The following is a 25,181-nucleotide window of genomic DNA, read 5'->3' as shown; positions in this document are numbered from 1 at the left end:
CCCTCTCTTCCTCTCTCTCTCTTCTCTCTCTCTCTCCCTCTCTCTCTCTTAGTTTTTGGAAAAGACAGAGAAAATCTGAGAGGGAGGAAGAGAGACACCTGCCACTCTGCTTCACAGGTGCTGAAACTTTACCCCCTGCAGCGGAGGACAAGGGGCTTGAACCTGTGTCCTCGAGCATGCTGATGCCCGCACTCTGCCCAGCGCGCTGTTTAATTAACGTGGTGGGTCCCTGCTCACGTGGCCAGAGGCAGGGCCATTCACAGCGGGAGCTCAGCTAGCCTCTGCTTTGAGGCTCGGCCATATTCCCAAACTCTGGAAGCAGGACAGAAAAGCAAGTAGTGCACAGAGAACCAAAGGGACAAGGAAGTCGTGAGGCCACCTATCAGTGAGCCTTCCTATTTAACACGGCTTTCGCGCTTCCTCTCTCAGCTGTTAGGGCAGAGGGGCGGCGGCCGCGCCAGGTAGCACCATCGGGAAGTCAGGCCTGCTGATGTCTGAAGCCACAGCCAGAGCTGCAGTCTGATGAGATCACTGGTGACTCCGCTGGGAGGAAGTGTGCACTGTCTCCATGGTTACTGGAGGCGGCGCGGGCAGGAGCCGAAGGCCTTCACTCAGAGCCCAGCGCTGACCCCCGCGGGCTGCTTCCGCTGGGGCTGTCCCTAGTCTCGGGGTTAGGTCACCTGCCACGCCTGTTCTCCATAGTTACCTGTAAGTCATTCTAAGGATCTACTTGTGTGTGTGTTTTTAAAGAATTTGTTTATTTATTCACGAGAAAGACAGGCAGAGAGAGAAAGAACCAGAGAGAGAAAGAACTCTGGTACATGTACTGCCGGGGATTGAACTCGGGACCTCATGGTTCAGAATCCAGTGCCACCTCCGGGACCACAAAGGATCTACTTGTTTTAACGAGAGACCAGAGCATCACCTTGGCATCTGTGGTGCCGGGGATCAAACCCAGGGCCTCGCACACGTGAGTCTTGTGCTGTCCCCGCCGGCTGGTCTCCAGAGCTAACCCAGCCCCGTGGAGGCACGAGCTGAGTGAGGCCCGGCGCCCAAGGGGCACAGGCAGGAAGTTCCTCTTCCCACTCTGGGTGTTGTCAGCAGGGATGTGTGGCTCTCACAGAAGCTGGTCTCTGTAATGCAGAGCTGAGAGGCCGGGGGGCTTCGTAACTGCAGGCCTCAGCTCAAGGTGAGCAGCTTGGAAAGGGGTCGGGGGAACTGACCAGAGAGCAAACTGTGACAGACGCAGCTAAGGTCACAAGCAGAAACCAGCATCCACGCAACAAACTGGTGTGAGGCAGGCGGCTGGGCGCTGGTGCACCGGGTTACACACACATAGTACGAAGCGCAAGGGCCCACTCAAGGATCCCGGTTCCAGCCCCCGGCTCCCCACCTGCAGAGGGATCGCTTCACAAGCAGTGAAGCAGGTCTGTGGGTGTCTGTCTATCTCTCCCCCTCTCTGCCTCCCCTTCCTCTCTTAATTCCCCTCCGCCCTGTCCAATAAAATAGAAAAAATGGCCACCGGGAGCCCCAGCAATAACACTGGAGGCAGAAACAAGCACTGATGTGAACATCCCTCACCCCACAGACCGCCACTCCCCCACATCTGGGGCCCGGACTTGAGGGCAGGCGGGGAGGCCTCCTCTAACTGCCCCTTGGAGGTCGGGGCCGGTTCCTGCCTGCCGCCGGTGCCGAGCTTGGCATCGGCTGGGGTCTGATCCTCTCCTGGCAACCTCGCCAGGCTCCTCACCCAACGAGGGTTCAGTACCGCAGGTCACTTCCCACCGCCAGCCAGAGTGAGAATCCAGACACACTCTGCACTTACTGTTCTAGACCAGGCCACGGCTGTGACCTCAGCCAGCAAAGACTCTGGATTCTCACTCTGGCTGGCCAGTGGCGACAGCAGGCCAGCTGTGCAGTTTCCTTTCTTTTTTTCTTTTTTAACATTTTATTTTTTATTTTAATGAGAGAGAGAGAGAGAGATGGAGATGGAGAGAGAGAGAGAGAGATACAGAGAGAAAACCTGGAGCCCTGCTCAGCTCTGGCTTATGGTGGTGCTGGGTATTGAACCTGGGACCTTGCAGCCTCAGGCGGGAGAGTCTCTCTGCAGAACCACCATGCTGTCTCCCCGCCCACTGTGCAGTTTCTCTGCACTGTCCCCATAACACAGAGCCCGGCAGAGAACCTGACTTTACAATCCAGGGGCTGAATTACTGAGGAGACTGTGAGACAGCGACTGCCAGGTGCGGCTGCACTATGGGGGCCCGGGGGCGGCACGGCACGTGCCCTGTGGGTAAGCTGGCTCCCAGGCCGCCAAGCGTCATATGTTCAGAGTACGACTCGCCCATGCGACCTATGTCTTGTTCTACAAAACAGAGCTAGTCTAGTCTCCAGCTAGTTCTCTTCTCTGGCCAGGATCAATTACATTTTGAAGATGAAAACACGATTTTAAGGGGAAGTGTGAATATTGACCTATTTTTGTTAGAAAACGTTCACGGTGGACAAAGCATCATCAGATGGGAGCCAGGCAGTGGTGCACCGGGTTAAGCGCACATAACACAAAGTAGAACTAGAAAGTTCAACAACTCTCCAAACCATCAGAATAGAAACGGTGAGTGCACAAAATCCTCTAGGTAAGAACTAACCACAAGGCCTAGGAGAGCACTTTATACCAGCCACTCTGGTCATTTTTTCTCTTTCCCTCCAGGGTTATCTCTGGGGCTCAGTACCCACACTATGAGCCCACTGCTCCTGGAGGCCATTTTGTCCATGTCATTGGCTAGGACAGTGAGAAATCGAGAGAGACGGGGAGACAGAGAAGGAGAGAGAAACCGAGACACCTGCAGACCTGCTTCACAAGAGGGAGCCGGGGGCTGGAACCGGGATCCTTGCCCGGGCCCTTGCGCTTTGCGCCATGTGTGCTTAGCCCGCTGCCCCACCGCCCAGCCCCCTCACGTAGGTGATTTGCAACAAGCAGTCACCCCCCATCTGACTGATCAGTCACCCAAAATACTTCTGCGACAAAGGCATGTGTTCTTTTCAGAGCAAAAGCAAATAGTACTGTCCCCAGCAAAAATACTTCTAAGACAACTGCCAGCAAAAAGCAGAACCAGTGCCTCTCCCCTCAGCACAGAGACGGGGCCAGACGGTGGCACACCTGGTAAAGCACACGTTACCCTGTGCACAGACCCGGGTTCAAGTCCCCAGTCCCCACCTGCAGGGGGCAAGCTTCACAAGTAGTGAAGCAGGTCTGACGGTATCTTTCTTTCTCCCTCTGTGCTTTCAACTTCTCTCTGTCGCTATCCAAAATAAATTAATTGATTTTAGAAAAGAGACAAGAAGGAGTCATTTGATAAAATTATGAATATTAACTCTTGGTGAACACTGTTTTAACTCAGTGAACGCTTTCAAATCCCCATACTAGGGTTTCTGATTAGTGAACTAGCCTCATATTGAAATAGTAATAGATAGCAAAGCAGATCATCAATTTTGAAGAATTAAAATAAAACCAAATATATTTAACTGAAAACTTACTACAGGGGCCAGACAGCAGCGCACCCGGCTGAGCGCACGTTACCACGCACAAGGACCCGAGTTCAAGCTCCTGGTCCCCATCTACCAGAGAGAAGCTTCGCAAGCAGTGAAGCAGGGCTGCAGGTGTCCTTCCTCTCTACCTCCCCCTTCCCTCTCAATTTCTCAGTCTCTGCCAAAAATTAAAAATTAAAAATTTAAAAAAAGGTGGCCGGGAGTGGTAGCCTTGTCAGACAGGCACAGAGCCCCAGCAGTGATGCTAGTGATGACAGACTTACAGGGAAGTGATGGGTGGCACACAGACACACGGATAGGGGGGACAGAACTATAAACCCAGAAGTGAGTCCACACACCTCCGGACTATTGATTCTCACTAGTGTGCCAAGACCACTCAATGAAGGGAAAACAGTTTTTTCAGCAAAGCTAGGGCAGCCCGGTAACTACAAGCTAGAGAATAAGCTTCTAGCCTTACCTTACGCTGTGCAGAAAAAACTGACCAGTGTTAAGTTGAAAATAAAAGACCAAAGATCTAAATATAAAAAGCTAAACTCTGTTTATGTATTAATCGGTAGGGATGGGCAGAAACTAAGATGGAAGGAGACAGAGGGGAGAGAGACATGTAGGTGGGGGCAGGGGCTTGAACCCGGGCCCCTGAATATAGGTGACGTGTGCTCAGCCAGGTGTACCACAAGCCCTCACCACAAGCTAAACTCTAGGCTAGGCTAGTCTCCAGCTAGTTCACTTCTCTGGCCAGGATCAATTACATTTTGAAGGTGAAAACACGATTTTAAGGGGAAGTGTGAATATTGACCTATTTTTGTTAGAAGACGTTCACGGTGCATCTTGGACAAAGCGTCGTCAGATGGGAGCCAGGCAGTGGCGCACCGGGTTAAGCGCACACAACGCAAAGTTTTATAGAGAAGATCTGGGTGTGGATCCCTGCGACTGTCCGTGGGCAGTGGTCTCCTAGACGCGACACCCTAGGCCCAAGCGACTAGTGGAAACGGGGTTTATTACAGGGACGGACGCAGGGGACTCTTAAAACCCACAATTCAAAGTCAGGTAACTCGGGGGAGGGAGGGAGGAGGGTTCAGGTCCTAGCACAGGATGGCGGAGGAGGCCTAGTGGGGGTTAGAGTGTGGTGTGGAAAACTGAGACATGTCATCCATGGACCAACCACTGTATTTGACTGTCGATCGCCAACCATTAATGCCCCAGTAAACTGCAAAGAATGAGAAAAAGTCAACCCAAAATGGCTGGAACAGACATGTCTCCAGGAAGGCCGTGCCAACACCCACCAGGCCCCGAGGGAGCCCTCAGCAGCGCGAGGCCGGGCAGCGAGCGCCTAGTTGCTGGATGCCAGAGACCAGAGGCTCCGGGGGCCCTGGAGGCACCCAGCTCTCACCCCAGGCCGACGGCCCGCGTGCAGGTGTGTGTGTGTGGGGGGGCACGCGGGCTCACCCTCCTCGCCTGCCTCCGCTCGCAACGACTGAACAGACGTTTCTTTTTTTTTTTTTTTTATATTTATTTTATTTATTTATTCCCTTTGGTTGCCCTTGTTGTTTTATTGTTGCAGTTATTATTGTTATTGATGCTGTTGTTGGATAGGACAGAGAGAAATGGAGAGAGGAGGGGGAGACAGAGAGGGGGAGAGAAAGACAGACACCTGCAGACCTGCTTCACCGCCTGTGAAGCGACTCCCCTGCAGGTGGGGAGCCGGGGGCTCGAACCGGGATCCTTACGCCGGTCCCTGCGCTTTGCACCACATGCGCTTAACCCACTGCGCTACAGCCCGACTCCCAAGGCGTTTCTTTTTAAAGAGAAAACATACAATGCCATGGCTGCTGTAGAAAATGGACTGGGGGTTCCTCAGACAATCAGACAGAGTCCTCACGTCACCAGAGTCTGAGTCACGGGCTCAAGAGAAGGGAGAGCACATGCACACGCACTTGCACACGCACACGCACACACGCGACAGCACCGTGCACACACCAGGCTGCTCGCCGGCCGGCCAGTGTGGGGAGCAGGGCCTCTGCAGACGGCGGGACACCACGCACACGTTCACAGAGAGAGAAGCTCTGGCCTGACACGACAGGCTGAGCCTTCGGAACAGTGAACTATGCAGAGTCAATAACAATAATAACTACAACAATAAAAACAAGGACAGCAAAGGGAACAAATAAATGCTTTGGAAAGAATTTTTAAAAAACTATAAAAATGTCTCTTTAAAAAAAATAGAGATCAGATAGACTGGCTTTGCTATTTGTGTTTAAAATGTAAACAGGGGGGTCGGGCGGTAGCGCACCGGGTTATGCACATGTGGCGCAAAGCGCAAGGACCAGTGTGAGGATCCCGGTTCGAGCCCCCGGCTCCCCACCTGCAGGGGAGTCGCTTCACAGGCGGTGAAGCAGGTCTGCAGGTGTCTGTCTTTCTCTCCCCCTCTCTGTCTTCCCCTCCTCTCTCCATTTCTCTTTGTCCTAGCCAACAACAACGACATCAATAACAACAACATAATAACTACAACAAAATAATAAGGGCAACAAAAGGAGGAATCAATAAATAAATTTAAATAAATATCTTTCAAAATTTACTGTGAAAAAAAAAACTGAAATCCCTCCTCCTCTCAAGTCCCTCCCCACCACTATGAACCACCGATGTGAACTGGAGCCTCTGTTTCTGTCAGAACATTTCCACACCGGCGTGTTTTCACCGCCGAGGCTGCTGTGAGCTCTCAAGTGCGGACAGTTTGCGCAGCGGATCACGTCCAGAGGACGGGTGCCTGCGGTGACACAGGTTCAGTCAGTCACATGGTGTGGAGGACCGTGTGTGTTCACAAGAGCACACACAGTGTGAAAACATGAGCCGGTCCATACTCTGCAGAGAGCAATGAGCTGGACACCAGACCTTTTAGGAAGGGAAGCCTAGTAGGCTGTGGGCTCAGGTAAGGCATTTAGATCTACAATTATTAGAAACAAAAACAGAAGCAAACCCACACCTCAGTCTGTAAGGAGCTCGCAGCTGGGAAGGTCTGAGCAGCTGAGGGTCCTGCCCCCTACCAGCAAGTAGCTGCAGTTAAATTGTGGCCAACACGCTGCTCCCAGAGTTCCTTGCTGCTGTGCTCTTTCCACAAAACAATGCCTTTCAAATGTTAACAGTGTACATAAAAAAATACATCCTGAGCCCCCACACCTATGGACATCTAATCTTTGACAAAGGGGCTCAGACTATTAAATGGGGAAAGCAGAGTCTCTTCAACAAATGGTGTTGGAAACAATGGCTTGAAACACGCAGAAGAATGAAACTGAATCACTGTATTTCACCAAACACAAAAGTAAATTCCAAGTGGATCAAGGACTTGGATGTTAGACCAGAAACTATCAGATACTTAGAGGAAAATATTGGCAGAACTCTTTTCCGCATAAATTTTAAAGACATCTTCAATGAAACGAATCCAATTACAAGGAAGACTAAGGCAAGTATAAACCTATGGGACTACATCAAATTAAAAAGCTTCTGCACAGCAAAAGAAACCACTACCCAAACCAAGAGACCCCTCACAGAATAGGAGAAGACCTTTCCATGCCATTCATCAGACAAGAGTTTAATAACCAACATATATAAAGAGCTTGCCAAACTCAACAACAAGACAACAAATAACCCCATCCAAAAATGGGGGGAGGACTTGGACAGAATATTCATCACAGAAGAGATACAAAAGACTGAGAAACACATGAAAAAGTGCTCCAAGTCTCTGATTGTCAGAGAAATGCAAATAAAAACAACAATGAGATACCACTTCACTCCTGTGAGAATGTCATACATCAGAAAAGGTAACAGCAGCAAATGCTGGAGAGGTTGTGGGGTCAAAGGAACCCTCCTGCACTGCTGGTGGGAATGTCAATGGGTCCAACCTCTGTGGAGAACAGTCTGGAGACTCTCAGAAGGCTAGAAATGGGCCTACCCTATGACCCTGCAATTCCTCTCCTGGGGATATAGCCTAAGGAACCCAACACATCTATCCAAAAAGATCTGTGTGCACATATGTTCTTGGCAGCACAATGTGTAATAGCCAAAACCTGGAAGCAACCCAGGTGTCCAACAACAGATGAGTGGCTGAGCAAGTTGTGGTATATGTACACAATGGAATACTACTCAGCTGTAAAAAATGGTGACTTCACCGTTTTTAGCCGATCTTGGATGGACCTTGAAAAATCATGTTGAGTGAAATAAGTCAGAAACAGAAGGATGAATGTGGGATGATCTCACTCTCAGGCCGAAGTTGAAAAACAAGATCAGAAAAGAAAACACAAGTCGAACCTGAAATGGAATTGGTGTATTGCACCAAAGTAAAAGACTCTGGGGTGGGTGGGTGGGGAGAATACAGGTCCAAGAAGGATTCAGAGGACCTAGTGGGGGTTGTATTGTTATATGGGAATCTGGGGAATGTTATGCACGTACAAACTATTGTACTTACTGTTGAATGTAAAACATTAATTCCCCGATTAAAAAAAAATGCATCCTGTAGGGAGCAGGCTGGGGCACACCGGGTGAAGCGCAAGGATCCCAGCTCCCCACCTGTAGGGGAGTCGCTTCACAGGTGGTGAAGCAGGTCTGCAGATGTCTGTCTTTCTATCCCCCTCTCCCCATTTCTCTCTGTCCTGGCCTATTAAAAAAAAAAATGGAAAAAATGGCTGTGGGTGGGGGTAAATAGCATAATGGTTATGCAAAGAGACCCTGATGCTTGGAGCTATTTATACAGTGCAGGTTCAATCCCCTGTACCACCACGAACCAGAGAGCTACTCAGCTCTGGTAAAACAAAGAAAAAAGCGGCCTCCAGGAGCGGAGGGTTCTTAGTGCGGGCACAGAGCCCCAGTGATCACCCTGGAGGCAAAAACAAACAAAAACAACAACAAAACATTCTGCAGCACTACCTAGTGGGGATACACGCATTTTCTTTTCACTTTGTTGTGTTTATTGGTTAGAGACAGAAATTAAGAAGGGGGGGACAGAGAGGGAGAGAGACAGAGGGTCACCTGCAGCCCTGCTTCACCGCTCGCGATGCTCCCCCTCTGCAGGTGGGGACCAGGGGCTCGAACCTGGATCCCTGGACACTGTGATGTGCGTTCCACCAGGTGTGCAATGCCTGGGCCCCCGCTACATGCATCATCTTATCGTTTTTCTTTCATTTCTCTCTGCTTCGGTTTTTAAAATACTCACCCCGTCACAGGAAATGGGTTTATGAGGCGAGCGTGGCAAAGACTGCTCTGGAAGTACATATCTCTAGAGCTTCAAGGTCATGCACAAAATTAACCCTCACACAATGCACCTTCACCCCGGGCAGAGAACAGCAAGGCCGTATGAAGTCACCCGGGAGCCCACAGAGGCACACGGGTCTGTGACAGGCGGCGTCCGGGTGCTGCTGGGAGCCGAGTGCCGTTCCTTCCCCTCCAGCTCAGGGGCAAAGGCAGCCGCATGTAAACGCGCTGCAAGCACAAGCAGGAGCTGCTGCGGCCCCCGGCACCTGCTCCTTCTCCAGAGCCAGTCCGCAGGCTATTTCCAGAAACACAGAAAGGGCCTCCTGGTGCTGAGCCCTGGCCGCGTGCCAGGCGACGGACAGGAGAACGAGCCACAGGCCCTCCACAGCAGGGCTGGGTCCACTGCGGGAGGCCAAGTGTTAAAAGCCAAAGGACACGAGTCGGGCGGTGGTGGCGCGGTGGGTTAAGCGCAACGACGACATCAATAACAACAATAATAATAACCACAACAGTAAAAAAAAAAAAAAAAAAGGGCAACAAAAGGAAATTAAAATAAAAGTCAAAGGATAACATTCCATACCAATATTTGCTTCTCAGTCAGCTTCACAATCAGTATTTGATATTTAAGGCCTTGTCAGAAGTGTTTTCTTCTCGTTTTTTTAAATTTTATTTATTTATTAATGAGAAACATATAGGAGGGAGGAGAAAGAGCCAGGCATCACTCTGGTCCATGTGCTGCTGGGGATTGAACTCAGGACCTCATGCTTGAGAGTCCAATGCTTTTATCAACTGTGCCAACTCCTAGACCACAAAGTGTTGGTTTTTTTTAAATATTTATTTATTTTCCCTTCTGTTGCCTTTGTTTTTAATTAATTGATTTATTTATTCTCTGTTGTCGCCCTTGTTGTTTTATTGTTGAGCCCCAGCAATAACCCTGGAGGCAAAACAAATAAATAACTAAATAAAATATAGAGCCCTGTCCCACCAGGGAAAGAGAGAGGCAGGCTGGGAGTGTGGGTCAACCTGTCAATGCCCATGTTCAGCGGGGAAGCAATTACAGAAGCCAGACCTTCCACCTTCTGCCTCCCACAGTGACCCTGGGTCCATACTCCCAGAGGGATAGAGACTAGGAAAGCTATCAGGGGAGGGGATGGGATACGGAGTTCTGAGGGTGGGAACTGAGCTGAGTTGTACCTCTCTTATCCTATGGTTTTGTCAGTGTTTCCATTTTATTTATTTATTTATTGTCTCCAGGGTCATCACTGGGGCTCAGGGCCTGCACTACGAATCCACTGCTCCTGGAGGCCATTTTTCCCATTTTGTCGCCCTTGTTGTTAATGCTTGTTGGAGTTTTTATTATTGTTGTCATAGCTGTCGTTCTTATTGGATAGGACAGAGAGAAATGGAGAGAGGAGGGGAAGACAGAGAGGGGGAGAGAAAGACAGACACCTGCAGACCTGCTTCACCGCCTGTGAAGCGACTCCCCTGCAGGTGGGGAGCCAGGGGCTCGAACTGGGATCCTTCTGTGGGTCCTTGTGCTTTGTACTGCCGGGAGAGCCTGAGGGTGCTTCTTCCCGAGCTCGTGCTCTCTGGGTTGGAGAGAACTCAACTGGAGCCGATCTAGGCTGCTGCGTGGGAGAGGGATCAGGTGGAACCCTCGGAGCGGGAAAGCAATTTCCAAGTGTCTTTAATCAGAAGAGCAGCTGTTTTTATACTCTCCAAGTAGGGTGGAAACAGGATGTGACATAGAGAGGGTGGAGCGAAAAGTGACTGGTGGAAGATCAGGGTGTGACAAGGAGAGGGGGCGGAGCAGGATGAGAATTCTACCACTAAACCACCAGTGCCCCGGAGGGCGTGTGGTGCTTCATGTAAATGTAAAAGTGATTTATGTAAATAGACCAAAGCTTTGAACAAATCAATCCCTATATAGGCATATGGTTAAGCAGAAGCCGGGGGAGCTGGCATACTACCCAACATTGTACCACCTGTGCTTAACTCGCTGCACCACCGCCCAGCCCGCCCACTGACGCTTTTGTGGGTACACCTCATCAGCCTGCTCCCCTGTCTGCCTCAGTGACGGCTTTCAGCAGAAGGAGGTCCTGTACTGGTCTGCCTCTGTTTCCTACATTTCTTTTTTAGTATTTTTATTCATTATTGGATAGAGACAGAAATTGAGAGAGGAGAGATAGAGAGGGAGAGAGACGCCTGCAGCCCTGCTTCACCACTTGTGAAGCTTGCCCCCTGCAGGTGGGGACCGGGGGGGCTTGAGCCCGGGTCCTTGGCACTGTGATGTGAGCATTCAGCCAGGTGCGCCCCCACCCGACCCGGCCTTTGTGACTGTTCTGTTTTGACCAGATTCTGAAGGCATGCTACCTGCCGGAAAACCTTTTACGACGTATATGTTTTAAAATTCTGCATTTTAAGGGAGTCGGGCGGTAGCACAGCAGGTTAAGTGCACGTGACGCAAAGCGCAAGGACCCAAGTAAGGATCCCGGTTTGAGCCCCCGGCTCCCCACCTGCAGGGGAGTCGCTTCACAGGCGGTGAAGCAGGGCTGCAGGTGTCTGTCTTTCTCTCCCCCTCTCTGTCTTCCCCTCCTCTCTCCATTTCTCTCTGTCCTATCCAACAACGACAACAATAATAATTACAACAATAAAGCAACAAGGGCAACAAAAGAGAATAAATAGATAAAGTTTTAAAAATTCTGCATTTTGATGGAAAGCAGGTGCTTCAAAAGAGCCAGAGTACACGGCTCCTTCCCGACCTCCCTCACATGTGCACAGACCAGCCCACCAAGCCACGCCGGCCTGCAGTTCACGACGGACACAGGAGAACGCAGCATAAAGGCACCAGTACCTCTGGGGAGGGGAGCTCTCCCGGGAGGCCATGTGGAGGGGCATGTGGGGCGGCCTCTGGGGAAGAGGTGCTCTCCAGGGCTGCAGTTGGGAATGGGGCCAGGTCTGGGAACGGGGCGCCCTGAGAGGCCACCGGTGCGGGTGGTGGGGTGAGGGAAGGCAGACCGGGCATGGCGAAGGCGTCTTGCGACAGCGCCACCTTTCAGGTGGAATTCAGCACCAGGCTTGACCCCCCCAACTATTACGAGGGACCCCCACGTGGAGAAAAAAAAAAGGGAGACCACGCGCTCACCTGCCGTTTTCACCTGAGTTCTCCACAATGACACGCGACAAGAGAGCCGTGCGGCCACTGTCCCAGGCCTGTGCCAACAAGCCGCACTGCCGGGAGAACAGCCGTCCCCGGGCTCGGCGCTGGGACCCGGCAAGATGGCCTGTGGAGCCCCAGGAAGGCGAGGGGCCGCGTGAGCAGGAACGGGGGAGCCGGGACTAGGCGGGAAGCGCAGGCCGTCGGGCCCCCGCAGGCCTCCCCTTGCCCCTTCCGAGCTGGGCACGGAGGCTCTGGAGCCGGCAGCTGCCACCCCCCAGAACCTCGGCATCAGGGCAGCTGCTGGACACCTGAGGGCTCTCTTGGGTCTCCTGCTCCCTCGGGGGGCGGCCGGCCCGGGGCGCACATTCTCCGCGCAGGGGTCCGGAGCAGGAGGGAAGCACCACCGCCCACCCCGCCATCCGGGGTCCAGGGTCCACGTTGGGACAGCAGTGCTCTGGCCGCCCCAAAGCGAGTCAAAGGCGGACACCGGAGAGCGGCTGTGTCCCGAAACACATCCCACGGGGCCGGCTCAGCACACGCCAAGGACGCGCCGGCTCGGTGCGGCGAGGAATTCGATCTCTGTGTGTCTCATCTCCGACGGGCTTTCAAAGATAAAATGCCCGTTCTCGCACACAAAGGCAGCATACATCACAGCAGAAAACAAAATGGATTTTTTTGGTCGTAAAATGCTAACACAGCACCCACAGACATTACAGGGAAGGCACCAGCCGGGCTCAGCTCACAGCCTGGACCCCGAGGCTTCCCAGCCCTCCACGGCCCGTCTCTCCTCGGGACAGCCTGCGCACAGGGGTGCCAGTGAATGGCGCCACCAGAGGCGCTGCGGAGGGACACCCGGCAGAGTGTGGGGTGAGATGATGCCCCTGCAAAGCTCTTCCTGCTGAGCAGCCTACAAGGAGCACACGGGCAGCTCTTTGAGGCCTCCCCAGGGGCGGGCAGGAGTTTTCTGCAGCACGGCCCTGTCCCCTTCCCCGTGCCCCCTGCCCTGTCCCCTGCCCAGTGCCCTGTCCCTGTGCCCTGTCCCCCCTGCCGTCCCCTGCCCAGTGCCCCGTGCCCTGTCCCCCCTGCCGTCCCCTGCCCAGTGCCCCGTGCCCTGCCCCCCCTGCCATCCCCTGCCCAGTGCCCTGTCCCCTGTCCCCCCTGCCGTCCCCTGCCCAGTGCCCTGTCCCCATGCCCTGTCCCGTCCCCTGTCCCCCATGCCGTATCCCCGTGCCCTGTCCCCCATGCCATGTCCCCATGCCCTGTCCCCGTCCCCCATACCATCCCCCATGCCCTGTCCCTGTGCCCTGTCCCCGTGCCCCATGCCCTGTCCCCCATGCCGTGTCCCCCATGCCCCATCCCTGTGCCCCGCCTCTGCCCCCACACCCGCCTTACCTGTGTAGCCGGCGGTCCAGCCCCAGGAGGCCACCATGCCCAGCAGCCACTTGTACATGCGGCCCTCCAGGCGCCAGAAGCACCGCCCGTCCAGCAGACGCAGCGGCTGCAGCACCAGCACGTAGCAGACGAAGGCGGGGATGGCCACCAGGTTGTTGGCCACCATGAAGAGGAAGCGCAGCAATGCCCTGAGCAGCGTCCAGCCCGCGCGCACCGGAGTCACAGCCATGACGTGGGCCAGGGGCGCCTCTGCCTCTGCGGGACACAGCGGGTCACTCGGGGCTCGGGGCGCCGGCCTCACCCTGCCCACCCCCACAACGGGCCCTCCGGCGCCTGGTTCCCAGCCTCCTCCCCAACAGGACCCCAGACAGCACCCCTGCCCAGGCCCTCATGCTCCAGACAGCACCCCCTGCCCAGGCCCTAATAACCCAGACAGCACCCCTGCCCAGGCCCTCATGCCCCAGACAGCACCCCTGCCCAGGCCCTCATGCCCCAGACAGCACCCCTGCCCAGGCTCTAATAACCCAGACAGCACCCCTGCCCAGGCCCTCATGCCCCAGACAGCACCCCTGCCCAGGCCCTCATGCCCCAGACAGCACCCCTGCCCAGGCCCTCATGCCCCAGACAGCACCCCTGCCCAGGCTCTCATGCCCCAGACAGCACCCCTGCCCAGGCTCTAATAACCCAGACAGCACCCCTGCCCAGGCCCTCATGCCCCAGACAGCACCCCTGCCCAGGCCCTCATGCCCCAGACAGCACCCCTGCCCAGGCCCTCATGCCCCAGACAGCACCCCTGCCCAGGCTCTAATAACCCAGACAGCACCCCTGCCCAGGCTCTAATAACCCAGACAGCACCCCTGCCCAGGCTCTAATAACCCAGACAGCACCCCTGCCCAGGCTCTAATAACCCAGACAGCACCCCTGCCCAGGCCCTCATGCCCCAGACAGCACCCCTGCCCAGGCCCTCATGCCCCAGACAGTACCCCTGCCCAGGCCCTCATGCCCCAGACAGCACCCCTGCCCAGGCCCTCATGCCCCAGACAGCACCCCTGCCCAGGCCCCCAGCCCCCTTTGCAGCCCTGCCTCCCCTCCCCTCCCCTCAGGGACGCCCAGGCCCTGCTGTTTTGCCCCAGTGACAGGGACAGGCTTGTCACAGATGGTGATGGGGGGGTGGGGACCTGGGGAGATGGGGGACCAGGAAGGGTCCTGGAGGACGGGGTGACTGAGGAGGGGACAAAGGAGGGGACAGAGGGACGGGGACAGAGAGATGGGACAGAGGGACAGGGGACAGAGGGACAGGGGGACGGGAACAGAGGGACAGAGGACAGGGGGATGGAGGGACAGAGAGACGGGGACAGGAGTACGAGGACAGAGGGACGGGAACAGAGGGACAGAGGACGGGGACAGAGGAACACGGGGACGGAGGGACAGCGGGACGGAGGGACAGCGGGACGGAGGGACAGAGAGACGGAGGGATGGGGACAGAGGGACACGGGGACAGAGGGACGGGGACAGAGGGACGAAGGGACGGAGGAACACGGGGATGGAGGGATGGGGACAGAGGGACGAAGGGACGAAGGGACAGAGGGACGGACAGACAGAGGGACGGATGGACAGAGGGACAGGGGGACAGGGGGACGGGGACAGAGGGACAGAGGACGGGGACAGAGGAACACGGGGACGGAGGGACAGCGGGACGGAGGGACAGCGGGACGGAGGGACAGAGAGACGGAGGGATGGGGACAGAGGGACACGGGGACAGAGGGACGGGGACAGAGGGACGAAGGGACGGAGGAACACGGGGATGGAGGGATGGGGACAGAGGGACGAAGGGACGAAGGGACAGAGGGACGGACAGACAGAGGGACGGACGGACAGGGGGACAGGGGGACAGGGGGACAGGGGGACGAAGGGACGGAGGGATGAAGGGACAGAGGGATGGAGGGACAGAGGGACGGAGGGACAGGGGGACGGAGGGATGGAGGGACAAGGGGACAGAGGGACACGGGGACGGAGGGATGGAGGGACAGGGGGACAGGGGGACGGGGACAGAGGGACGGAGGGACAGAGGGACAGGGTGACAGGGGGACACGGGGATGGGGACGGAGGGAGAGGGGGACAGGGGGACATGGGGACAGAGGGACAGGGGGACGGGGACACGGGGACGGAGGGACAGAGGGACACGGGGACGGGGACAGAGCGACGGTGGGACACGGGGACAGAGGGACAGAGGGACAGGAGGACACGGGGATGGGGACAGAGGGACAGGGGGATGGGGATGGAGGGACATGGGGACAGAGGGACAGGGGGACGGGGATGGAGGGACACGGGGACATGGGGACAGAGGGACAGAGGGACACGGGGACGGAGGGACAGGGGGACACGGGGACGGAGGGACAGAGGGACAGGGGGACACGGGGATGGGGACGGAGGGACGGAGGAACAAGGGGACAGGGGGACACGGGGATGGAGGGACAGAGGGAGAGGGGGACGGGGACACGGGGACAGAGGGACGGAGGGACAGGGGGACGGGGACAGAGGGACAGGGCACGGGGACACGGGGACGGAGGGACAGAGGGACAGGGGGACAGAGGGACAGGGCACGGGGACACGGGGACGGAGGGACACGGGGACAGAGGGACGGAGGGACGGGGGACGGGGACAGAGGGACGGGAGGACAGGGGGACACAGGGACGGAGGGACAGAGGGACGGGACACGGGGACACGGGGACGGAGGGACGGACGCACGGAGGCCTGCGCGGCGGACTCACCTCTGCGGGGCGCGGGCGGCGGCTTCCCCGGCCGGGGCGACGGTCATGGGCGCGGCGGCCTCGTCCTCGTCCCCGGGCGGCGGCAGGAGTCGCGGTGAGCGGCCCGCAGCCCCCGGCCCGCAGCCCGCACGGCAGCCCCGCCCCGCCCGCCCCGCCCGCACCGCCCCGCACCGCCGCCGGGACCTGGGCGCGCGGCCGGAAGAAAGCATGGCCGGCGGCGGCGGAAGGAGGCGGCGGCCGGGCGGAGGGCGGACACGAGCGCCCCCTACGGGCCGAGGCGGACACGCCGCCGGGGTCACCGGCCGGGCTCCGGTCCCCACCTGCCCGGCCGCTTGTCCCCGGCCGCGTCCCCGGCCGCGTCCCCTTGTCCCCGGCCCCTTGTCCCCGGCCCCTTGTCCCCTTGTCCCCGGCTGCATCCCCTTGTCCCCAGCCCCGTCCCCTTGTCCCAGGCCCTGTCGTTGCTCTTGGCCCCGGGCCCCATCCATGTCCCTGGCTCCATTCCTGTCTTCTTGTCCCCAGCCCCATCCTGCTCCCTTGCCCAGATGCCCTATGGACAGGGGTCCCACAGACACCCCGAGATGCAGTCAGTCTGGGATCCTTGAAAAAAAAAGTGGCCCGTTGCAGCCACCCCACCCAGACCTGGTCAGTCACTGCTGGACAGGCCCGGTCAGATGGCTGCCTCAGTTAAAAAAACACAGTGAACTGCGGGTCCCTCGCCCCTGTGTCGCCCTTGTAAATGGCCCGGGGGGACCCCTAAGGCAGGGCCCTGCCGTGACCTGCCACATCTGAATCTGACCAGTTTGAGAACGTTTCTGTCTGGGGCCGCTCTGGCTTCTCAGCCGGTCCTCCCCTCTGCGTGCTACACACACAGCACCTCCAGGCCGCTGGAAGAATGTTCTCTGGCCCGACTCCCTTTGGAGTGAGAACGCACATGGAAGGGCAGAGCCCGGCCAGACAACTGATGAGGTTCACTGGGCATGAAACGGGCCAGCACGGACTGTGTGTGCGCGTGTGCGCGTAGGGTATCTATTTCACCAGTGACTCCGGTGTCCTGACTGTGCAGAGCCCTCTCAGAGAACCGTGCACGGAAGCTTGCCTGACAGCGACAGAAGTTTCACGTCTTCCCTCTGAGAATTCATAGGCTGGGAAAAGCATCTTTAAGCAGATCTCACGAGGGACATAATATGTGGGCTTATTACACAAACTGTGCCATCCTGCTCCTCGGTGACTAGGACAGGTGAAGTGCTTACTCCTTCTCAGAATCAGAGTAAACAGACCCTGGCACTCCCTGCCCGTCCACTCGGTGGCCCCCACATTCTGGTGAGCACTGCCAGCTGCCAGACACCTGCAGAGAGGGGGAGCCCACAGCGGGATGTAGGCCTCCCTCCCGGATCACAGAGCTGGCAGAAACCAAGTAGGTCAGCCGTTGCTGAGATGTGATTAGCAGCCAGCAGGCCCAGACAATGACCTTGCAAACCTGAGTGTGCACAGTCCGCATCTGGGGTGTCTGTCTAGCGAAAAGATAGACCCTTGGGTCTTCTGCCAGAAAAATGTTCCCAGGGGGGCTTGGGTAATTTGTCTTTCTCTCTCTCTCTCTCTCTCTCTCTCACTATATATGTGTGTGAGTGTGTGTGTGTGTGTGTGTGTGTGTGTGTGTGTGTGTTGATGGAAGCTTTGTGCATTCAGATGGGAAGTTGGAATTCAGATGGAAAACAACTTAGCTTCTTGTCTTGTCTACAGAATCCCTCACCTAAAGGCTCCTGTGATGGCCGTGCCTTTTCTAGACCCTCAGCATATCAAAGGCATCTGTCTTATCTGTTCTGGTCAGTATTCGTTTGTTCAGGCTGTTGTAGCAACATAGCACAGCCCAGACAAACAACAGACATTTATTTTGCTCAGTTTTGGAAACTAAAAGTCCAACATCAAGGTATGGGCAGGGCTGGTTTCTTTTAAGTTTTCTTTCCTTGGCCTACTGACAGACACCTTCTCCCCACGTCCTCAGAGGAAGTCGAGCACGGAGAACAACACACCACATTCTGGGGTAGAAGGGCCCTGCGCTTTTGACCAAGGGGCCAAGGGGCTTAACCTGGTTACCTCTCTTGACCACACAGCACACGTCGTTTCTAAACAGCCGAGTACGTGTCTCAGGAGAGACCTGCACTTATTCTTTCTGAATTCCCATTCACTGCAGACATGCTCCTGACTTCCGTTCACCTCGAGTCTGTTTCGTCTCTTCTTCCTGTTGTGGCCCTACCACCCTTCAGCTCACTTGGGCAACCTTCTGACATCTTCCTGTGTCTTATTTCCACCACAGCACATGCACCTAGCTGCATGTATGCTTGGGTTGCTGTAACAGGAAGTTTGGGGTGACCAGTTCCTCAGGGGCAGACAGATTTGCAGAAAGCAAAGGCCTCCTACCCAAGCTAATTAGCTCCCAGTCCCCTGTCCTGCTGCCTTAGAGCTGTGCTGAGCAAACAAGCCTTAGTTACGGCAAGAATTTCAGAGCCTTTATGTACACCCCAGGGGAGGGTGAGCAGAAGCAGGTCCCACCCTGTAGCTTCAGGCAAGTCCACTTTCACTTTTAAATGTCCACGCTTAATCCACAAGAAGTTGAGTCTCTGAAAAAGAAGTGAGGCTTCTGCTTCCCAGAGGCTCTGTAATTTTCTTTTTTTTTTTTCTTTTCTTTTTCTTTTTTCTTTTTTTCTTTTTTTTTGTGCCTCCAGGGTTATTGCTGGGCTCGGTGCCTGCACTACAAATCCACTGCTCCTGAAGGCCTTTTGCTGACCTTGTTGTCTATCGTTGCTGTGGTTATCATTGTTGTTGTTATTGATGTTGTTGCCAGATAGGACAGAGAGAAATGGAGAGAGGAGGGAAAGACAGAGAGGGGGAGAGAAAGACAGACACCTGCAGACCTGCTTCACCGCCTGTGAAGCGACTCCCCTGCAGGTGGGGAGCCGGGGATCCCCACGCCAGTCCTTGCGCCTTGCGCCACGTGCGCGCTACCGCCCGGCCCCTGCTCTGTAAATTTTAAAGCAACCTCAGCACAAAACCTTAGAAGGTTCAGTTCCACCCATCTGGTCCACATACACAAAACAAATTAGGTTCTCACCAGGGAGGGGCTCCCTCAGGCAGAAGCAGCCCCCTGGGTCCGCTCGCTATCCTCCCGACAATTAGAAGAGCCTTCACCTGCCGGTGCCTGTGCCATTTCTGCTCTAAAGTTCCGGTGAACTGTTTCCTCTCTAGGGGCCGTTTTCAGCAGCAGTTCTGACGATGTGAAGTGAGTTGCCAAAGCCCCCCCACACCCCTTAATCACTAGAAACAGTGGCAACCTAGGAATTAGCTCCCCCAAGAGGACCCAAGCATTCTATCAATGGCCTATTCTGTTGTCAGCTTTAACCTCAACCATAAAGGGAAATAGAGACAAGACATAAATCATGTCTAGAAAAAGCAGGCAGTGTACAGACTCAGGAGGTGGGGAAACGGCTGGAGCTTTGGGCCTAAGAGTGGAAGACCTCAAGTCGAATCCCCACCACCACACATGCCAAAATGATACACTGGTTCTCTCCTCTCATAATGAAAGCATAAACCTTTTCAAAAGAGAAAAATAGGCAATACGCATTTTGCTTCTATAATAATGTCCATAATCATTTTATGCAACACAGCTAGGCTTATAACCTTTTTTTAATTTCCCCCCTTTTTTTAAATCTTTGTTTATTAGATAGAGACAGCTAGAAATCCAGAGGGAAGAGGGAGATAGAGAAGGAGTGAGACAGAGAGACACGTGCAGCCCTGCTTCACCATTCACAAAGCTTCCCCCCTGCAAGTGGGGACCCGGGGCTTGAACCTGGGTCGTTATGCATTGTGACATGCATTCAACCAGGTGCGCCATCACTCAGCCCTGGATTATAACATTTTATTTATTTATTTATTTTCCCTTTTGTTGCCCTTGTTGTTTCTTCATTATTGTTGTTATTGGTGTCGTTGTTGTTGGATAAGACAGAGAAAAATAGGGAGGGGGAGGCAGGGAGGGGGAGAGACAGACAGACACCTGCAGACCTGCTTCACCGCCTGTGAAGCGACCCCCCTGCAGGTGGGAAGCCGGGAGCTCGAACCCGGATCCTTACACTGGTCCTTGTGCTTCGTGCCAGGATTATAACATTTTTAAAGAACAGTTGGGTGGGATCATCAAGACCTGATCTGGCTTCATTTAGACCATCTCAGCAACTCTTTGTTAACAAGCTTTGGCTCTAGGCGATAGTGTGAAGGGAGCAGTCCTGCCTTTCTCTCTGCCCTTCTTCTATTTTTATTCCCCCCTTTTAAGACTAATACAGTCTCTGGTTTCCAAAGAGTTTTAAGGTGCCACCTGAAGCTCTTCCCGCCCCAGTGTAAATGCTGCCCAGGACCTTCCCCCCCCCCGTCAGTGCATTTCCTTGCTCAACCCCCCATTTTCTGCCTGTGTCCGTACTGAGATTCTCACAGCTAAAGATATGTTTCCTCATCCTCAGGCATCAGCATCGCACGCACATAGGGCCTTCTGAGACCCCCAGACGCTAGTGCATTTTCATGGTGGCCTCTCAGGGAGGTCTCCTGCCGTGCCGGGGAAAGCATTACTTCCACAGAGCGTTGCTTCAGCAGCCAACACTGTGGGCGTGGTCTCATATGCACTGGCTCCCTCAGCCTTCATGGAAACCTTATCTGCTATCACCCGCTTACAGACTGAGAGAGCTGCCCTCCAACACTCAGCTGGCAGGGGACAGGCTGGGGCCAGGTGCCCTGTTCTCAGGTTCCTCCTGACCACAGGCCTCATTGCCTCTAGGAGAATAGGGCATAAAAGCCACTCCCTCTCCTTTATCTTTATTTACTTACTTATTTTGGATAGAGACAGAGAAATGGAGAGGGCGATGGAGACTAAGAGACAGAGAGTCACCTGCAGCCCTGTTTCACCGCTTATGAAGCTCCCCCCATTAGGTGGGCTTGAACCCAGCTCCTTGTACATTGTTATGTGTGTGCTCAACCAGCTGTGCCACCACCCGGCCCCCGTGCCATTCTCCACCGAGACAGAGGCAGAGAGGGCACCCGCCAGAGGATCTCGGTGGCTTCCAGTCTCGCCTCTTCCCTTCCTCTGCCTCTCCTGCCCCCTGTCCCAGCCACACCAAAGCCCTCGCCATCCTGGAAGTGTGCACGTGTGTTCAGGCTGTTCCCTTCTCTGATTGTATTTGTGTCATCTCCCCCTGCCCGGTCCAGTAAAGACCTAAAGGACCTGAGCTCGGACCCCTGTCTCGACTTCTGAGTTTGCTGCATTTGTCTTGGACATAAACTTTAGTCACTGAGCAGGCTACTCTGCAGCACGTCCTAGGAGTTAGTGTCTCGAGATTTCTCCTTCTAAGTCCTGAGCATGGCCACTGTGCATCTCCTGGCCTCTGGGGCCACTGCTGGTCATTTCATTCATCTCCTGAAAGAGAAACAGAGGCCAGAGCACAAGTTCTGCATAAGTGGCGCTAGGGGGTCGAGTCCAGTGGTTCTGGTTCTGGGAATAATGGGTTCTCTTCCCTTTTTTTTTTTTTTTTTTTTAGCTACAGAACTGATGAGCTCTGGCTTATGGTGGTTCAGGGGATTGAACTTGGGACCTCGGGGCCTCAGGCATGAGTCTACTCTCTTCTTTTCTTTTCAGATTTGTTTACTTATCGCTGAGAGAGAGCACCACTCTGGCACATGCAGGGCCAGGACTTAAGCTTGGGACTCCCTTCACACATGCAAGTCCTACGTCATACTGCTGTAGGGCTCACCAGGCGGCACAGACACCGCTGCTGGACGTGGTAGCAGCTTCGCAGGAAGTTCAGCACGGCCGGACTCTCCAGGCCAAACTGAAACCATCTCACCTTTTGCCGTGTGTAGGACTTGGGATTAAGCTCTGTGTGGTCTTGATAATATTTACCTATGGCCAGGCTCAGAGCCTGACCAATAACAAAAGTAATGACAAAACCTGCACTGCACTCTGTAAGACTGATCATAATGGAACAAGCAATGTCAGCAATGCAGAATTTCTCAGGAGGCTCCAATATAGGAAAAAATGTTTCCCCCTTTATCTACACCACTTCCTTTAGTGTTCCCACTAAAATATAGAGAAAGATTGGTGGTTCCCACAGTGGAGGGGCCACCTTACGTAGCATAATTAATAAATGGAAGGTTACAGTACCTGCCTAGATACAGTGGGCCTGTTAATCTACCACCCACCACTATGCTCCCACTTCCTCATACAGGAATAGCACAGGAGAGCCTAGGTCACACAGTGAGCACACACAGAAGATGGATCCTAGCTGGAGAGCTGAACTCTATGGAGAGGCTGGCCAGGTCGGCACCACCTTGGTGCCTTCTCAGTAAGGAACAAAACAAAACTACTAGATCAAACTATGGAAAAGATTTTATGAAAAATGGGCTGCTTAATTTGTTGAAGGCCCCTAGAAACATAACCAGCTTAGACTTTCTATGAACCATTGTCTTCTGATGCATAGGGGCAAGAGAATGGCATAAACATACAGGTAGAATATTGTCTTAATCAGTAGGACGTCTGCCTAGCACACAGGTACAGGAATAACAAAAAACACAGAAACTGTGACGTGATCTCTAGGGCGGAAAGTGCCCCTGGAATGTGAATGTTCCACAAAGCAGGAGGTGTTCCCTACCTGTGCTGTTCTTACTTGGTGATTTTTTGTTTTAATAATCAAAGTCTTGGTGGTTTTTGTTTTAATAATCAATACCTTGGCGATTTTTGTTTGAATGATCTAAGCCTTATGAGACTATAAAAATAAAGTTCTGCTTAAGTGTGACAGAGATGTCTGCTGGAGCTTGATTCGGCATCAACTCTCTCTCTCTCATTCTTCATTCTTCGCCGATGCCCCTCCTTCCCCAGGTCACCTTAATAACCTGCTGGGGCTGGCCCCCGGCAACCAAGGATTTATTGTTTGTATTTTCTGAGGAGCGAGCGAGAGACCAGCGCACTCACTGCCTGACATATTCAGTGCAGGGGTTGAGCCTGGGCCCACAGGCTTGCCCAGTAGCTGCTACTCTTCTCCTCACAGAGCATCCTTGGGAGGACAGAGGCCGGTGCACTGGAGAGCCCCACCTTGCCGTCTCCCGTGTCACCCAGGACACACTGAGGTGCAGAGTCACAGGCCCTCTGGGCCCCAGAGTCACCACCTGCGGTTTGAGGAGATGCCCAGTGATTTGTGTCACCCAGGGGCTGATGGGCAGACCACAAGTAGCAACGCAAGGCTGGCGCCAAGGGAGAGTCCCAGACCGACAGGGCGGAACAAGCCTTCTTCTGTGAGGACTTCTAATGTATACGTGATAAATATTCATTAGATGCAGATACTTCTCATGGGTACTAAAGGTCTCATTGTGCAAACTAACTGGCACTGGCAAAATCCTGGACAAGCCAGAGCTCTATAAGTGTTAGGATATACAAACAAGGCTGTCTTACGTATTAGCCACTTAGTGTACTTAGTTATTGGGTGTTTGCTATGTGCCTAGAATTTTGCTTCTCCCGTTCTGTTTGGGGGAGAGAAAGCTATTATTATCCAGGACAATCTTAGAAGATGAATTCCTCTGCTATGTGGACGCTGGGTGTCTGCAGTAGCAGTTCAGAGAGGCTGGACCATGATCAGGAGGGTTAGACAGCTTCTTCGGTGGGTGGGTGGGTTGGGGGCAGGACAGAGTGGGGGTGGGCTTCATGTCAGCTTTGGAAAAGCAAGGAGCCCCAGAACCAGTTGGATCAGTCTGCAGGCCGCAGTCAAAGGCCGGCTGTGACAGGGCTTAAGGCAATGCCCCAGTGGACACTGTAAGTTTGTACCCCAAGAGGCCCACCCGACCAGGACCAGGACTCACTGTAGTGGGGGTTGGGATGTGCTGACTGTTTCCCCCAGTGTCCATCCACTCTTCCTTGTGAGAGAACTTCTGTCCCCCCCTTTTTGTTATTGCATTTTTAATATTTTTATATTTATTGATTTATTGCCTCCAGAGTTAACTCTAGGGCTCAGGGCCAGCACTATGAGTCCATTGCTCTAGGCAGCCATTTTTTCTTGGATAAGACAGAGAGATATTGAGAAAGAAGAAAGAGACAGAGAGGGATTGAGAAAGATAGACACCGCAGACCTGCTTCACCGCTTGTGCAATGACCTCCATGCAGATGGCAAGCCAGGGACTTGAACTGGGGTCCTTGCACTAGTCTTTGCACTTAGTACTATGTGCGTTTAACCCAGTGTTCCACCGCCCAGTCTGCCATTTTTAATATCTTTGCTGGGCTGATTAATGGTTTACAGTAAATATAGTTGTTGGTACATGAGTAAAACTTCTCAGTTTTTTTTTTTGTTTTGTTTTTTTTTACCAGAGTCCTGCTCAGCTCTGGCTGATGGTGCTGCAGGGGATTGAACGTGGGACTTTGGAGCCTCAGGCAGGTGAGTCTCTTTGCAGAACCATTATGCTGTCTACCTCTACCCCACAAACAGTTCTTAGACTTCTGTTTGGCGGTCTGACATAGGAATCAGACATTAAGCTACCGGTGGGGCAAACTGGGCCCAGGCAAGGAAGGAAGGAACAGAGTGTCCTCAGAGCTGGCGCCAGGGGCTGACAGGGACATGGTGCTGCCCTGATATGAATGAGGAACCTGGTTCAGAAAGGGGCAGAAAGTATGTGCCCTGCAGGGAAGTGAGTGGCAATGGTCACGGGAGACAAGCACCAATGGCTGAGCACATGTCTCAGTGCACAAGGACCCGGGTTTGAATTCCCAGTCCCCACCTGCTTTTCCCTTGAAGGGGGAAAGCTTCACAAGTGGTGAAGAAGGGCTGCAGATCTCTCTCTCTTTCTCTCTCTCTCTCTCTCCCTCTCCCTCTCTTTCTCTCCCTCTCTACCTCCCCTTTCCCTCTCAATATCTGTCTCTAGCCTATACATTTTTGAGATAAATTGTTTTATTTGTTTTGAATAGAGACAGAGAGACATGGAGAGGGAGGAGGAGACAGAGAAACACTTATATAGCCCTGCTCCACTGTAGGTGGGGACCTGCAGTTCGAACCTGG

The 25,181-nt window shown here is 54.2% G+C and overlaps 1 protein-coding gene across 2 annotated transcripts in view; it reads right to left on the bottom strand.

Moving 5' to 3' along the window:
* The window catches only part of LPGAT1 (lysophosphatidylglycerol acyltransferase 1), a 46,807-nt gene extending 30,547 nt beyond the window's left edge, over window positions 1-16,260 (bottom strand). For both annotated transcript variants that reach the window (XM_060178391.1, XM_060178392.1), the window contains exons 1-2: window positions 16,111-16,260; window positions 13,340-13,594 (exon numbers count right to left, since the gene is read on the bottom strand). In XM_060178391.1, coding sequence (XP_060034374.1) covers window positions 13,340-13,568 — 229 coding nt within the window. In that variant the 5' untranslated portion in view covers window positions 13,569-13,594; window positions 16,111-16,260. The remainder of the gene's footprint in view (window positions 1-13,339; window positions 13,595-16,110) is intronic.
* Between the last annotated feature and the right edge of the window lie 8,921 nt (window positions 16,261-25,181).

Source organism: Erinaceus europaeus, chromosome 19 (genome assembly GCF_950295315.1).
Source record: "Erinaceus europaeus chromosome 19, mEriEur2.1, whole genome shotgun sequence".
Lineage (NCBI taxonomy): Eukaryota > Metazoa > Chordata > Mammalia > Eulipotyphla > Erinaceidae > Erinaceus > Erinaceus europaeus.
This window is presented reverse-complemented; position numbering and strand designations above follow the sequence as displayed.